Source organism: Gorilla gorilla, chromosome X (genome assembly GCF_029281585.2).
Source record: "Gorilla gorilla gorilla isolate KB3781 chromosome X, NHGRI_mGorGor1-v2.1_pri, whole genome shotgun sequence".
Lineage (NCBI taxonomy): Eukaryota > Metazoa > Chordata > Mammalia > Primates > Hominidae > Gorilla > Gorilla gorilla.
This window is the reverse complement of record NC_073247.2, coordinates 81,983,353-82,000,725: the sequence shown is the minus strand read 5'-3', so window position 1 is coordinate 82,000,725 and position 17,373 is coordinate 81,983,353. Positions and strand designations below refer to the sequence as shown.

At 45.0% G+C, this 17,373-nt stretch overlaps 1 protein-coding gene across 1 annotated transcript in view; it reads right to left on the bottom strand.

Moving 5' to 3' along the window:
- Positions 1-10,262, bottom strand: part of DGAT2L6 (diacylglycerol O-acyltransferase 2 like 6) — a 28,184-nt gene extending 17,922 nt beyond the window's left edge. Inside the window, exon 1 of the mRNA XM_004064324.4 lies at positions 10,078-10,262. Coding sequence (XP_004064372.1) covers positions 10,078-10,162 — 85 coding nt within the window. The 5' untranslated portion in view covers positions 10,163-10,262. The remainder of the gene's footprint in view (positions 1-10,077) is intronic.
- Between the last annotated feature and the right edge of the window lie 7,111 nt (positions 10,263-17,373).

Sequence of the window (17,373 nt, the reverse complement as noted above, 5' to 3'; positions counted from 1 at the left end):
AGCCACCATTATCTCTCACCTGGATGACTACCAGTGTCTTCTAAATAGGCTGCCTGCTTCCATTTGAGCCATGATGCAGCCAGTGCATTAAATGCAAGTCTGTCTCTATCAATCTATAGCATGTAGCCAAGGACATGGCTGGTTTGTCAAAGAGGCATATCTGTGGCTTTATGATTACTTACTGTATCTAAGTTAACTGTAAATATAAGAACCTGTGGGAGTATATGGTAATTTAACAATTCAACAATAAATATGGTTTCCTGTGGCCCTTAGGATCAAGTCCAGTCTCCTAACCCTGGCTTAGAAGGGTTAGGAGATCTTGGTGATCTAGTCTCTGGCCACCACCTTGTTCTTTGCATTCCACCATGCTATTTTTTTCAGCTCCTTCAAGTGCTCTCTAGCTTCAGGGCTTCTCTGCATGCCGTCCCCTTTGCCTGGAAAACTCTCTCTTCAGCTCTGTGTCTGGCTAGTTCCTATTCATCTTTCAGGCCTCAAGATAAATGTCATAGGTTCAATATTTTTAGGCCATCTTTGACTTCTTTCCCTTTCCAAACAGAAAAACAAACAAACAAAAAACTTCTCCTATCCGTCTTCCTGCCTCTGTCCCCATTGCTACTGCTATGGTCCAGGACTTGATTTTTTTCTAGTCTGGACTGCAGCCTTTTGTGTGCCCTTCAGCTATGGGTTTCTTCCCCTCCAATCCATTTCCCACACCTCTGCCAGAAATTTTTAAAAAGCACAATCACATAATGTTGTTTGCTTCCTCCAAAACCATCAATATTTTCCAACTGCTGACAGAATAAAGTCTGAACACATTGGCTTGGTATTCAAGGCCCTCACTGGCCTAGCCCCATGTATCTTCCTAGCCTCATCTCTCAGTACCCGTACTCACATTCCTCATGCTGCAGCCTAGTATTTCTCAAAGTGTTTCGTAGCCTAGTGTTCCCATGCCCTGTAGGGACATTAGATGATCCAAGGTGGTGTATGGATAAAAAGTTATTTTAATGCATAGAGAATAAAAGCAAATTCATGGTAGCGATATAAAATTTCCTGTTAAAATACATTAATTTAGGCTACAGAGATGACTTAATTTGAAGGAAAAGTATGTTAAGTAATAATAGCATAGGTGGTACACAGCTGTGGGAAGAGCCAGAAGATGGGACACAAATGGCTAAAGTATGGGAAACGGGCCCGACCACCTTTGTCTACTTCCCATTCCCTCAACTCACCATGTAATTCACATTTCTGTGCCTTTGATGATACTGTTCCCTTATTTTTATTACTCTCTTTTCAACTTTCTGCTTATCAAAATTCTCTCAGGCTTTAAGGTTTAGCTCAAATGACACTTCGTTGTGATATCTTTGCTCATCTCCTGGTCAGAATTAAGGACTCCCTCTTCTGCACACTCCCAAGACATTACTCGTGCTTCTTTCTGGTTCTGGTTCATTTTGTTTGATTGTGTAATTAGTACCTCATATGTCTGTCTCTCTCCCTATCAGACAGTAAGTTTGGCCTTTAGCACAGTGCCAAACACAGAGAGATAGCTTATGACAAATATTCATTACACTGAATTATAGTAAAGGAAGAAGTTCAATTTCACAATTCTCCAAGTTGCAGGTGAAAGTTAATAGGAAGAGAAACCTTATTCCAAACAAGGAAAGGCTATCTGAAGTTATAAGGTGTGCATGTGTGTTAGGATATAGGCAACGAGTTATTTCCAGTGTAAGGTGAAAACCTATAATTCTTATGGGTGAAAACATTATGTTTCATGTTTCGGGGCAATGACCTAAATCTGAATGTTGGCAATGCTTGCCTAATCTAGTCAGTTGGCTCAATGCCTTCAGAAATTAAAACAAAAAAACAAAAAAACAAAAAAACAAACAAAAAAACAAACAAACAAAAAAAACAAGAGTAGTTTGTCAAAGAGGAATTTCTGTGGCTTTGTGATTACTTGTTGGATCCAAATAAACTATAAATATAAGAACTTGTAGGAGTGACAGGTAATTTAATAATTCAGTAAACATTGATGAGCCTGCCTCATATGAAACCTCTATGTTAAAAGCCATGGGGACAGGGTTGGGAACTGGAAAGGGGAGGGTGAAAGGAGTAAATATGGAAATGATGAAAATAATGCAAGCATGGTCCTTGATACCATGTATTGACCATTTGTTGTGAAACAGCACTCTGTTCAGCACTTAATGTATATTATCTCATTTAATGTTCTTGCAATCCTCATAGGTGGATAATTTTATTATCTCGTTTTACAGATGAAGAAACTAAGAATCAGAGAGATCATGTATCTTTACTCCAAGCTGTAGGAAAAAAAGTAGATAGCATTCATTATGTGCCAATAACTATTTTAAGTACCTCATGTGTATTAACTCACATTAATACATGTGGAAAACAAAATTCCTGTCTTGGAGAAGCTCTGGGTTTCTTGTGAAAGATAAGGTTCAAAGTTGAATTTTGGAGGAAAGGTAGGATTTTTGTCAGATGGATTGGTGGAGGAAGGGTCCTCCATGCACAAAGAAGAGCCTGAACAAAGGCCAGGAGATGGGAGAGTCCAAGGCCTGGGAGTAACATCATTACCTGCAAAAACACAGGCAGCCTAAGGAAGCCGTGGTACAGGAGATGAAGCTGGGAAGGAAACTGGAGAGATTAGGCCTGATGCTGAAGGAAATGAATAGCCAGTAAAGGTTAGTAAGCAGAGAGCAGAAGAGTAGCATGATCGTGTCTGTTTTAGGAAGATAATCTGGAATAACTGTGAGAGCAAGAGAAACTATAGGCAAAGAGATCAGCTAAGAGTTTTGGCATTCAGATGAAAGCCAATGGGAACCTGAAATAGGCTACTATTTCACATACCAATTTGAAAGTCACCAAGGAGGTAGAATTTTTCAGCCCAACGCAGCTGAGTTGATGCTGGGGTGATGGAAGGGGATTAATGAAAGATGCCGTGATGGGGTATGTGGGAATGCTGGGAATGCATCAAAGTCTAGGCCAGGCATGGTGGCTCACTCCTGTAATGCCAGCATTTTGGGAGGCCAGGGCAGGAGGATCCCTGGAGTCCAGGAGTTCGACACCAACCCAGGCAACATAGTGAGACCTCATCTCTACAAAAAAATTTAAAAATTAACCAGGCATGGTGGTGCACACTTGTAGTCCCAGATACTCGGGAAGCCGAGGCAAGAGGATCGCTTGAACCCAGGAGTTTGAGGCTGCAGTGAGTTATGATCATACCACTGCACTCCAGCCTCAGCCTGGGAGACAGAGCAAGACTCTGTCTCCAAAAAAAAAGAAAGAAAATAAGAAAAGAAAAAGCCTGTATCTGCTTTAGTTATCATTATTCTTCCTGAAGATGCAATAAAGTCAGTGTCTAAGGTGTCTGCCTCAGAGGAGTGGTTGTCACTCCTCTCTTGATCAAGTGGCAAGATTGACAAGGTTGGTAGTATCTTATCAGGTGTGGTGGTTGGGCTCCAAGTAGTCAATTTCAGTAGTTAAAAGGAAGAAAATTAACATGTATTGAGGATTTTCTCACCTCAAAGATCTCTGGAACAGTCTTGAGAGGCAGGTACTATGCTGTTTCTATTATGGTACAGGGTGAATGACTTACTTGCTCAAGGTCACATAGAAAATAACAGAGACTCACTTGCATAAGGTCTCATAGCAAGTAAGTGACAGAACTGGTCTGAAGACTATGTTCTATTTTTATTTATTTATTTTGAGACAGGATCTCACTCTGTCACCCAGGCTAGAGTGCAATAGCGTGATCACAACTCACTCTAACCTTTACCTCTTAGGCTCAAATGAGCCCCCCATTTCAGCCTGCACAATAGCTAGGACCACAGGCATGCACCACCATGCCTGGCTAATTTTTTGATTTTTTTTTTTCTGTAGAGATGGAGTCTCACTGTGTTGCCCAAGCTGGTCTCAAACTCCCAGGCTCGAGTGATCCTCCCACCTCGGCCTCCCAAAATATTTGGATTACAGGCATGAGCCACTGCACCCAACCTGTTCTATTTTTTACAGTACCAGAAACCAGAGAAAGAGGGCAGGCCCACACACCCAAAAAGGATGTCCAAGGGAGAGAAAAAAGAATAAGAGTGAATTTAAAGATTTCTGCTGAGGAAGAAGAAATCTGGAAGACCTTCAAGTTAGTGTCAAGCTTGGTCTTGCATGAAATATGATAATGATAAGAAAGGGCTCCTGTTCTCATGGAGCTTATTGGGTAGGGGGCACAAAAGATATAATGGCTGCTACCCAGCCATTCTTACAAAACGCTCTAGACTTTCAGAGGCGATATAGTCTTGGGTTGTCTGGAAAATGTTACAGAGAAGATATGACTTGAGTAATATCTAAAAGGAGGCGCTGTCCCTGGATAGTCCAGGAAGAGCTATCATGCCATCTTTCCACTGGCAGGAGTAGTGGGAGTAGTGGGAGCAGAGGTGAAGGAGTGGGAGAGTACATTTCCTGTTTGTTTAGTGAATAGATTGCCTGGAACGCAAGGCAATCACGTAGGGAAGAGTAGGAGGACGAGCTGGCAAGGGGTTAACACCAGAGAGTGGAGGAGGGCTTTGAATGCCCAGTCTGATACCTTTATACATCATCACTTAGGCAATGGGAAACCACTGACTATTTTTGAGCAGGAGAGGGATGTAATCAAATATGCTTTTGAGGCGGTGGCTCACGCCTGTAATCCCAGCACTTTGGGAGGCTGAGGAGGGCAGATCACCTGAGGTCAGGAGTTCGAGACCAGCCTGGTCAAAGTGGCAAAACCCTGTCTCTACTAAAAATACAAAAAAAAATGGTCGGGCGCGGTGGCTCACGCCTGTAATCCCAGCACTTTGGGAGGCCGAGGCAGGCGGATCACAAGGTCAGGAGATCGAGACCATCCTGGCTAACACGGTGAAACCCCATCTGTACTAAAAAATACAAAAAACTTAGCCGGGCATCGTGGCGGGCACCTGTAGTCCCAGCTACTCGGGAGGCTGAGGCAGGAGAATGGCGTGAGCCCGGGAGGCGGAGCTTGCAGTGAGCAGAGATCGCGCCACTGCACTCCAGCCTGGGCGACACAGCGAGACTCTGCCTCAAAAAAAAAAAAAAAAAAAAAAAATTAGCTGGGTGTGGTGGCACACACCTGTAATCCCAGCTACTCTGGAGGCTGAGGCAGGTGAATTGCTTGAACCCGGGAGGCAGAGGTTGCAGTGAGCCGAGATTGCCCCACTGCACTCCAGCCTGGGCAACAGAGTAAGACTCCGTCTCAAAAAAAAAAAAGATGCTTTTGAAAGACCTCCAGAAGTAAGCACTGGAATAGATTGGAAAGGGTGGAGATCAGAGGTTAGACGATCAGGAAAAAGGATATTGAGATAGTTTAGGGGGATGGTGATACAAGCCCGGAAGAGATGAGGGAAAGCCATCCTCTGAATGAAAGCTGGCCCTCAGAGGGGCTGTCAGAGCCACAGCCTAATTTTAAGGACATGAATATTTGTGTTCCAAATCTCCTCCAAGCCATTTTCTCATTCCTCTCTTCTTGCTTCCTCCTTCCTTCTTGTCCCTCTGCCTTTCCTCCATTTTCTCTATTTCCTCCCCATTACTTCCAGTAATGCTCAGTAATCAGCTATGATTCTGAACATCATTTGGGAAGGAGGGCAAGCACTGAGGGAGGCTCTGAGCAAGATAGAAGGAAGGAAGGAAAGAAGGCGAGAAAGAAAAGGAGGAAGGAAAGATAGGCGGGAAAGAAGAGGAGGAAGGAAGGGAGGAAGGCAGACATTTCTGTAGGAGCATTTCCCATGGACCAGACTGAGAGGATGGGGATACTGAGACTTAGAGGGATTGCAGTACTTGTTTGGAGTCACATAGCTAATTGCCATCTAAGTCTGATGAACTCCAGAACTCATGTCCTGTTTGCCATTCCACGGTGATTCCCTTTCCTGTCTCCCCTGATCTGTTCAACTTATGTAATAATTTCTTATTCTGATACCCTAATATCACTTTGTCATGGCTCTTTCACTCACCACAGTCTGTCTTACCTTATAGTGATCTGTGTATATGTCCAGCACTGGCACATAAAATGCGGACAATGATTGAATGAATGATTGGTTTATCTCTGTTACTAGATAGTAAGGAGGCTGCAAGGATCTCACAGCAAGGACAGCCCAAGATCATATCATTAGTATTTAATCTATAACTGTTGGATTGAACATATTTGAATGTCTTAGGCACCTCTGTGGGCATCACGCCCTGTTGGACACTGAAGCTACCTTGGTAACCTTCAAGACCCAGGATTTGTGTTGTAATTTCTAGCATAATCACTAAAAGAACAGAAACAAGATGTATAGCACCTAAACTAGAAGAGAAAGACAAATGGAATGGTAAAGCTAATCAGTCTAAAAGAAGTCAAATCAAATGGCCAACAAGCACATGAAAAGATGCTCAACATTACTGATCATCAGGGAAATGTAAAGCAAAACCACAATGAGATCATCTCACACCCATTGGGATGGCTATTATTTAAAAAACAGAAAATAAGAAGTATAGGTGAGGATGTGGAGAAATTGAAACTCTTGTGCACTGTTGGTGGGAATGTGAAATTGTGCAGCCATTGAGGGAAACAGGATGGCAGTTCCAAAAAATAAAAATAAAAACAGAATTACTGTGTGATCCAGGAATTCCATTTCTGGGTATATATCAAAAGCATTGAAAGCAGAGTCTCAAAGAGATGTTTGTACATCTATATTCATAGCAACATTACTCACAATAGCCAAAATGTCAAGGCAACCTAAATGTCCATCAATAGATGAATGGAAAACAATATGTGGCATATCCACACAAGGCACCGTATAACTCAGCCTTTCAAAGGAAAGAAATTCTGACCCATGATACCACATGGTGAGCCTTAAAGCCATTATACTAAATAAAATAAGCCAATCATGAAAGGAAAAACACTGGAATAATAATTCCAATTATATGAGGTACCTAGAATAGGCAAATTCATAGAGACAGAAAGCAGAATGGTGGTTGCCAGGGGCTGGAGGGAGGGGGAATTAGGGAGTTATTGTATAATGGATACAGAGTTTCAGTTTGGGAAGATAAAATTCTGGAGATGGATGGTGGCCATGCATTGTGAATGTACTTAATGACATGTACTTAGAGCACACTTAGAAATGGTTAAAATGGTAAATTTTATGTTCTAGGTATTGTACCACAATAAAAATAACTTTTAAAAATGAAGGTGAAAAAAAATCCCGTTTATTCTTTATTTTTATTTTTATTTTTTATTTTTTACCTTTTTTGTTTGAGACAGAGTCTTGCTCTGTCACCAGGCTGGAGTGCAGTGGCGCAGTCTTGGCTCACTGCAGCCTCTGCCTCTCGGGTTCAAGTGATTCTCCTTCCTCAGCCTCCCGAGTAGCTAGGACTACAGGCACGCGCCACCACACCCAGCTAATTTTTCTATTTTTAGTAGAGATGGGGTTTCACCATGTTGGCCAAGATTGTCTCGATCTCTTGATCTTGTGATCCACCCGCCTCGGCCTCCCAAAGTGCTGGGATTACAGGCGTGAGCCACTGCACCTGGACCCATTTATTCTTATGTGTTTCCACTGAAGACCCATAGGTATCATCCCCACTCCACTGCCCCAGCTCTTCTGGGACAACTAGAAACCATTGAGATTTGGGGGTAAAGGAGCATTACTTGGAGGCTAATCCTCACCTTCTTGGTCCCTCACATATCCAGTTGTCTGATACACTCTCTACCCTGTACCCAGCAGGACACAGTGTCGTTTGAGAGGGGAAATGAAATAGAGAAAAATATATATGAGAAAGTATCATTTTCTGGCAGAAAAATGAGTACATTTTAATTAGAAACACTGCCTTGGCCCGGCGCGGTGGCTCATGCCGGTAATCCCAGCCAGCACTTTGGGAGGCCTAGGTCGGCGGATCACCTGAGGTCAGCAGTTTGAGAACAGCTTGGCTAACATGGCGATACCCCGTCTCTACTAAAAATACAAAAATTAGCTGTGCGTGGTGGCACACACCTGTAGTCCCGGCTACTCGGGAAGCTGAAGCAGGAGAATCGCTTGAACTCGGGAGGCGGAGGTAGCAGTCAGCCAAGATCCTGCCATTGCACTCCACCCTGGGCGACAAGAGCGAAACTCCATCTCAAAAAAAAAAAAAAAAAAAAAAAAGCTGCCTCAGAAGAGCATTCTTGGGTGGGAGAGGCCCTACACCTAAAAGGACCTGCTCACATAGCTCATCCTCTCTTGACCTCTTTCCCCTGCTCTCTCTGCCCCATCTCTGCCCACTCTTTCTGGGACCCGGATTTGACACGGTTGCTGCCACCCCAATAGCAAGTCTCTTAGGACATTCCTGTGCTCCTCACTTTCCTGGCTGAGGGTCAGAACTTATCAAAGGGGTCTTTTTGAGGAAGTTAGGGGAAATGCAAAGGAAAACAAAAGGAAACTATGAAAGTCTAGAAACAACTAAGTTTACTAACAAAATCACTTTCTTCTCTCGATATAGCTAAAGTCAAGCCATCAATAGGCTTAGCATGTTTTGATTTTAATAAGGCTTAACAAGTCTGCATTTTGAGAAGGCTGTGGACCCCTCTGACAGTCTGGTGAAGCCATGGACCCTTTCTCTGAATAATATGTTTAAATGCACAAAATAAAATACGCAGATTTACAAAGGAAACCCATTATATTAAAATTCAGTTATCAAAATATTACCCACAATATAATATAGTGACATATGTGCTTCTTGATGTATGCATTAAATAACCAGATCTAACAGCAGTGCCAATAACTACTGGAATTTTGAAGTAGTCGTGAACATAAATGAAATTTCGAGATGCCTGCAACAACTGTAATATGAAATGCAAATCTCTGTGATGTCTGTTACTGACACTCACAGGTACTCTTAACACTTCGTGGTTTATTGCCTACATTCATCATTGAAGGAAATACTACATTTCAGTTAGAGGTTAGTGGAAAGAAAGAGGCAGTTTTATTCATCCCAATTCAAAGTAACCCCCATCCACCCTGAATTTTTGGTCTATAGGCCCCTGGTTGAGAGCCTCTGCTCTAAGGGTCATATAGCCTCCCATGGGTTGGAACCAGCTGTCTCCTACCTGTCTCATCCTTCAGGATGACATTATTTCTCCTCATCCAGTTTTCAAGCTTGCACCTGTAATTGACCACCCCCAAATCCCTGGTTTCTGGCAGGGAGAATCTTGGAGCTGTCAGCCCGTTTGCCGTTTGCACTCCAGCCTGGGCAACAAGAGTGAAACTTCATCTCAACAACAACAAAAAAGCTGCCTCATAAGAGCCTTCTTGGGTGGGAGAGGCCCACCATTGTTGACTTCTGTGCTGTGAGTCCACAGAACAACTGGCTCTTTCTCAAAATTCTGTCTGAGATGTCACTCAGGCAGCCCTCAGATTTTCCAGAATTCTCTCACCATAACCATAGACTAGAAAATCACCCTACACCTACCTAGTAACACCAACTCTGTAAGGCACCACCACTTGTGCCCTGTCCCTGAATATGACTCTTTTCAGCTAGTTCATAGGGGACAGCTCCTGAGAAGACTGGAGTGATTTTTTTTTTTTTTTCATCTTGAGACGGAGTCTTGCTCTGTCACCCAGGCTGGAGTGCAGTGGCATGATCTTGGCTCACTGCAAGCTCCACCTCCCGGGTTCAAGTGATTCTCCTGTCTCAGCCTCCCAAGTAGCTGGGATTACCAGTGCATGCCACCATGCCCGGCTAATTTTTGTATTTTTTTTTTTTTTCAGTAGAGACGAGATTTCACAATGTTGGCCAGGCTGGTCTCAAACTCCTGACCTCAGGTGATCCACCTGCCTTGGCCTCCCAAAGTGCTGGGATTATAGGCCTGAGCCACCGTGCCTGGCCTGGAGTAATCTTTAAACCAGAACAGCCGCAGCCTCACTCCTGGCCTTTGTGCCAGCCAGATCCTTCCCAGAGGGTGGAGATCACCCAGATGATCTCTTTGGAACCCTCCTCATCTGGAGATTGGCCACTTTTTCGGTTTGTTCCCCATGTGCTCTCCAGCCCTTGGGGTTCACTCACCTAAAAATATATAGACTGGGATCCATTGCAAAACAAAGAAGGTTTGGAGGCCCTCCTGGAGATCCAGTCGGGAGAAGAAGGCCATGGTTATGGTGCTGTTCTGTTGTGGCAAGAAGCCTTACCAGAAGGTCAAAACTTCTTAAGCTGAGTTGATTATAGATGCTTTGCTATAATCTCTTACTGTGGAGTGAGATTAGCTGCTGGGGTTTTGTCAGGCTTGACCAAACTTTTCCTCCACTGCCCCGCCCCAACTTCCTACCCACACATCAGGTTGCAGATCAGGCAATATAATTGATCTCCCCAGTAGTATCCTTTCTCCACGTGTGCCCAATTGTAATGAAGCAGAAATGGCCCTGGGGTGGCTCTAGCTGTGGGGGAGGGGCACTCTTGATAAATCAGCGCAGGAAGAGAGTATCTTGGGCCTCAAATAGGACCTCCGAAAAGCACCCCACTACCTTTCCCTGCTTAAGAAAAGGGACTTGGCAGCCACACTTGTTTCTGCCCTAGTGGTTACCCTTTGTCTCCTCTTGTCTTCTGCTGAGTCACCTAGCCCACTGGGGCTGTTTTTCTGCACCGGATATCTGTTAATAGACTCTTCAGATCCCTCTTTGTGCCTCTAGTCCCAAGGGACCTGCCTCAGTGGCCAGATACCTTATCATAGAGCGGGAGAAACATTGCACAGAAGGAAGACCTGGCTCCCAGTCCCAGCTCTGCCATGCTCTTCCTGTGACACCTTTGGAAAATGTTACATCTCTCTAGAGCTCAGTTTGAGCATTCATTGCTAGAATGTAATATAGGTTAGGGGCATAGACTTTAGAGCCAGATAGCTGGGGTTCACATCTCAGCTCTGTCACTTTACAAGATGGTGAACCTCTATGCCCCAGTTTCTCCATCTGTAAAAGTGGGACTATAATAGTACCTACTTCTTAGGGTAGTTCTGAGGATTAGATAAGTGAATGAATATAAAGTGCTTAGCACACAGCCTGGCACCGTTTCCTGTCATTACTACTCACTGAGTTCAAGTAACACATATTGAACAAGTAACATATGTTTCAGGCTGAGGCTTGCTTCTGTGTAATAGCCTTTGGAAAACTGAAGACTGTTCCCAGGTCTCAGACCGTTTTTTTGTTTGTTTGTTTGTTTGTTTGTTTTTTCCAGACAGAGTCTCACTGTGTCGCCCAGGCTGGAGTGCAGTGGCGTGATCTCGGATCACTGCAACCTCTGCCTTCTGGGTTCAAGTGATTCTCCTGCCTCATCCTCCTAAGTAGCTGGGACTACTGGCATGCGCCACCACGTCCAGCTAGTTTTTGTATTTTTAGTAGTGACAGGGTTTCACCATGTTGGATATATTTTTTCTGTCACTATCTATTGAGTGACTGCTGTTTGCCAGGCACTGTGTTTAGGTGCTGAGGATTCAGTAGGGAAGAAGACAGACATGATTCTTGCCTTCTTTGAGTCTACAGTCTAGTGGAGGAGACAGACATTAAAACAAAAAAAAATCACAAAAATTTTAGGCTGGGTGCGGTGGCTCATGCCTGTAATTCTGGCACTTTGGGAGGCTGAGGCAGGAGGGTTACTTGAGCCCAGAAGCTCAAGACCGGCCTGGGTAACATAACGAGATGCCATCTCTACAAAATAAGTAAATAAATAAATAATAAAAAAAGATAAAATGTCTGTACACTTGAAGTTGCAATGTGTCCTACAGGAAAAGCCCAGTACTCCCAGCAGAAGGCCTTGAATATAGAAGGTAGTCAAAAACATCTATTAAACATAACTGAAGGGGTTGCTGGGAAAATCAGATACAAAAATGGTATCAAGGGTTCTATAAGTGCAAGGGGGCATTGGTCCCTTTTCCCGGGAGATTATTGGAACTCTATCATCTCCCCACCCCCACTCTGCTTTGGGCTTCCCTCATTAGACTGACCAATGTGACTCTTCAGAGCTGAGCTTGGGGAACTTTTTTGGTATGTCAGGGTGTGCTTTCACTCCCCCATGTGCACTAGATGGTCATCTGACATGCGACGCCTTCCTCTTCCTCCTCTTTCTTTTCTTCCCCTTGGGCTAGCTGGGGTTCTCCAGCTGCTTCTTGGGGCTGCTTGATCACATAGAAGGTGAGATGTATCGGAGCGTATCTGCTCAGAATTTGCACGGGAGGAGGGAGGGAGGTAAGAGAGGCAGGCTTGGCTCTGCTCAGGGAAAGCAGAGATATGGAGGGGCTTAGAGTACCCAGGCCAGACGAGATCCACAGTATCAAGAGCTCCAACGCCCCTTACAGATCAGGTCTCCGCTCCCCTCCACTTTCAGATGGGTAAATGGAGGAGATCTGGAAAGGGCTCAAGGTGATGCAGGAACCAGAGGCAGACAGGGCCAGACAGTTTTCTACCTCTGTCTCCCTAACATCTGGGTCAGGGTCTGGTGCAGAGCAGGCACTCAAGTAAATGTCTGTTGAACCTGTGAGGGAGACCAGGTCTCTTGATGCCTCAGGCAAGATAGACTGACCCAGATTGGCCACCCTTTGCTCCCAAAGACAGAGCACGCTGGCCCAGCTAGAGCTCTCTTGAGCCAAATGGACAAGTATAACGTAAACATCAGTGAACAAAGAAAGAGCAAGAAGAAGATAATTAGGCTAGCAGATAAACCCTGAACATCCAGCACTCGTGATTTCACAGTTACAATTCATCAACCAACAAGCAGAAACTTGGCAGCCTCAGAGTAAGCAATAAAGAAGGAAAGGTTGCCAAGGAGCACAAAGGGCCTGCCAATTTCATTTGTAGACATTGAAGGTTGACGTGATTCCCACCCTCAAGAAACTCACAGTCCAGTGTTGGAAGTAGGTGTAAAAGCAGACACCAGCATGGGGTGCTGTGGGTTGCACAGACGAGAGAAGCACCTGCCTGCCCCGGGAGGTGAGGGAGGGGTCTGTGGAAGAGGGCCTGCTGCAGTGAGGAGAAATGGATCAGGCGAGAGAGGCCTGGACGGGCAGTCCAAGAGACGGCCGTGAGCTCATCAAACGGGGCTGTGATAAGCTGGACCCCAAAGAAACTTCAAAGGAGCAACAGAAAAACAAAGAAAGGAGAAAAGTGGAAGGAAACAGATCAAGGGGACCGGGACCAGAGAGCTCAGAAAGGGTGGTGGAAGTGAAGGGGTAGCTCTGATTCAAAGCTGTGATTCAGAAAGGGTAGCTCTGATTCAAAGGTTCACCCTCAGCCTTTGGAATGACTCATTTCCAGAAAGCTTTGGATAGCTGAGGTTTTGCCATAATTTGTTTTCTTCTGATCTTCTCCCTCTGTCATACCCTTATATGGTTAGGTATTACGATTTCAGCTCAATTGAAAACATTAGGCCCAGGCACGGTGGCTCGCGCCTGTAATCCCAGCACTTTGGGAGGCTGAGGTGGGCGCATCACTTGAGTCCAGGAGTTTGAGACCAGCCTGGCCAACATGGTGAAACCCCGTGTCTACTAAAAATACAAAAATTAGCTGAGCATGGTGGTGCAGACCTGTAGTCCCAGCTACTCACTTTGGAGGCTGAGGTGGAAGAATCTCTAGAGCCCAGAAGGTCGAGACTGCAGTGAGCCAAGAATGTACCACTGCACTCCAGCCTGGATGACAGAGCAAGACCCTGTCTTAAACAACAACAATGGAGAACCTATTTAATGCCAAGCACCAGGCTAGGTATTCTAGAAGGAGTGTACCTAATCCCTTCATTCACCAAATTTTTCTTGAGGCCCTACTTACTCTAAGTCTGGTATTGTTCTAGGTTTACAATTGCATTTGTGTTGGGTTATGGGGCAGGGGGCACGGACAGGGAATGAAAGAAGTGCATATGTCATCAATACAAGGATTGGGGCCATCAGAGAATTCCAAAGGAGACAGAGACGAACACTAGCAGCTGTGTGACCTTGGACCAGACACTTCCTCTCTTTGAGTCTCGGTTTCTTCATCTGGTAAAAAGGATGCATCCTATTTCTTTGCTGTGAGATGTAGCGGCAGTGTTTGAAAAGCTTCTCGTGCAGTGTCTGCCATCCAGGAGCTGTTCACTAGCACTCCTATTCAGCTGTGGGGAGGGAGTATTTGCAATGTGCTCTAACAGGTTGAGAAGTGGGGAGGATGACATTTCCTACAGTGGCCCAGCATACACAAAAGACCAGAGGTTTGCTTTGGCACAGGGGGTGGTTTAGTTTGATAGGAGTCTCAGGTTGGTGGAGGGGAGTAGAAGAAGAGAAGGCTGGAAAGCGATGAGTGGAGTTGATTTCCTCACAAATCTCTTTATGTATCTGGAGGCCTAGATACGTAAAGAGATTTATGTTTCACTGGATTCTAGGTCTAGAATCCAGTGAAAGTAGACCCAGGAGTGGTGGTGGGACGAGAGGCCTGTGGAGATGGAGGGTAGGGCAGAACAGGGGACGTTTAAAATCCCCTGGAAGCAGTAGTGACTGGATCACTTCTCATGGCAGGCAAGGCCCCAGGGAACAGCGGCCTCCAGGGTCCTGGTTCAGGGTCTTGGGGGAGGGGTGGCCAACCCTCCCGGTTTGCCTGGGATGAGGAGTTTCCCAGGATGCTGGACTTCCAGGGCTAAAACTGGTATAATCTTGGGCGAACTGGAACAGTCGGTCCCCCTAGTTTGGGCCCTTGTCACTGTCTCCTGGACTACAGCAGGTTGTTGCCTGCTTGCCTCCCTTCCTTTGGTCTCCATTCTGCAGTTAGAGGGGCTGCTGTCAAACACAGCTCTTACTGTCTCTCTGCCTTGTTTCAAACACTCCAAAGGCTCCATTGCCTCTGGGATCCAATTAAGACCCCAGGACCTGGACCCAGAGCCCTAGAAAGGGAAACACTGGTTTCCACCCTCCTTGAAAGTCTCATTTCCCATCACTTTCACACCACGCCAGATACAGCCTAGTTCCCCAAACCGGAAGTGTCCTTTCCTATTCTGAGCCTTTGCCCATAGCAGCATCCTATCAACCTGACTGGCTCCTACCCACCCTTCAAGATTCAGTGAAAATGTCATTCCCTGCTCTCTCCTCTGGGTTTCCAAGGCACATTATACATACTTTTGGGAGAGCACATATCAAGGAGTTGGGTTGAGAGTATAAACCCCAACTCTACAGCCAGCTTCTGGCGCAATGCTTGGTGTACAGTAAGCTTTTGGCACGTACATTTTGAATAGCTGGTATATTGACATGACTCAGAATTCAGAAGGAACTATGCGTGCTCAGTGAAAAGTGTCCTTCCCACTCCTGGCCTCTAACAACCCAGTACTCCTCCCCCTCTAGGGACCTCTTTTTGCATACACAAGCATATAAGGTAATTTGCTTTGTTAATGAATAAAGAAACTAACAGTAAAAACCTGGAATCGTTCCAAATGTTCAAAATCTGGGGCTGGCTAAGTAAGCGATTATATAGCAACATTATAGACTAATCTGCAGTCATTAAACATTATTAAAATTATTATAAGGCAGACTGTAGTATTACATGCTAAGCTTTAAAAGCAGAATATAAAGCAGACCTCCACATTGAATGCACTTGATAAAAAAAAAACAAAAAAAAAAACAAAAAAACTGGTCTCTTCAGTGATAGATGGAACTGATCCATCAGCCTGAGACAGAAATGATTGCTGCTTTAAGGTGAAGGGATTCAAAGTTTTCTTTTATGTAAAGTTGTTTGAATATGAAAAGAAAGAGGCTGGATTCTTGTGAATCTGCCTGATGAAGTGTGATTCATGATGGGACTCATTCATTCAGTAATTCATTCAGCAGACATTTGAATGCTTGCTTTGTCAGGAGGAAAAGCCAGAAACAATGGTGAGCTTCTGAGGATGAGCACTAAGTAGGTGATGGGGACATTAAGAAGCTCTGACGGAGAGAGAGGGGTGGGGAATGTGATGAGTTCATTGTAAGACTGTGGAGTTTGAGTTCAGTTTGTTCATCAAGGGGAGCTGTATAGCAGATGGCAGGATACAGGTCTGGGAGCTCAGTGAAACAGCCAGGGCTAGTGATAGCCGCCAGTATATTTGTGGACAGGGAAGCCGGAGGTGGAATGGAGAAGTTAGACAAGGAAAGGGGAAGACAGATGAAATAAAGCTGGTGAGGAAGTTGTTCTGCAAATCTCTTAACACCTCTGAGCCAGGGCCAAGGGCACCAGGGTAGCAGAGGCTGTATCTGTTCCTGAGTGTTGAAGCGCCTCAGAGTTCAGGCAGAAACCCTTCCTCCCAGCCCCTGTCTCCCAAACCCCATGCACGCATGGCCTGGGTCTGGTCTTAGTTGTCCTGAAAGGCCTGGTAGATGAAGAGATGCTGTGACTGGCTTAGAAAACATGTAGGAACCCCTGAATGAGCGTCTGGGAGAAAATATTTAAAAGGTTTACCTGAAGCCTAGGCAACATAGCAAGACCCCATCTCTACAAAGTAAAACATAGAAAAAATAGCTGGGTGTGGACATGTATCTATTATCCTAGCTACCAGTAGGCTGAAGCAGGAGGATCGCTTGAGCCCAGGAGTTCAAGACTGCAGTGTGCAAAGATTGTGCCTGTGAATAGCCACTGCACTCCAGCCTGGGCAACATAGTAAGGCTGTCTCTATTTTTAAAAATGAGGTGATGGCATTCAGGTTAAAGAGAGCAGAGTTCGCGGTTACAGTGAGCTATGATTGCACCATTGCACTCCAGCCTAAGAGAGAGAGCAAGATTCTGTCTCTAAAAAAAATAAAAATAAAAATAAAAGATTTACTTGAACAAAGACCAGCTAAGTAAGGCTGGACAGGGAAAGGGAAAGTAGGTGGGCTTGGCATTGGGGGCAGAAATGTTCCATTGCGGGTTGAGTGATGCGAGGGCCCCAGGAGGGGTAGATTTCTGAGTGGGGTTTGCCCCTAGTGAGCAGGTCTCAGACTGTCCCTGAAGGGGCCAGCAGGCAAAGCTGATGGAATTTTTGCTCAAAACTTGGACAGAGAAAGGGAAGGGGTTATCCCTAGAGCAGTGTACCACCAGGATGTATTTCCTACCTTCATATGTCCTCAGGCCAACCTGGAATCCAGGCCCAGCTCAACCACTTAGAGCTTAGTGATCTTTGGGAAATCTCTTCTCTAAACCTCAACTTCCTCATCGACAGACTGAGACTGTAATAGTATCTCCCTTGGGTGTTGTGAGGATTAGAAATACTGTATGTAAAGCTCCTAGTATATAGTAGGTGCTTAATACACAGTAGCCATAATTTTTATTCCTGCTACCACACTGGACTAGGCCAGCCTAAGACATTGCTCACTTCTACTCTCTTTGAGGGATTTATTGCCAGTTGGAACAAGACA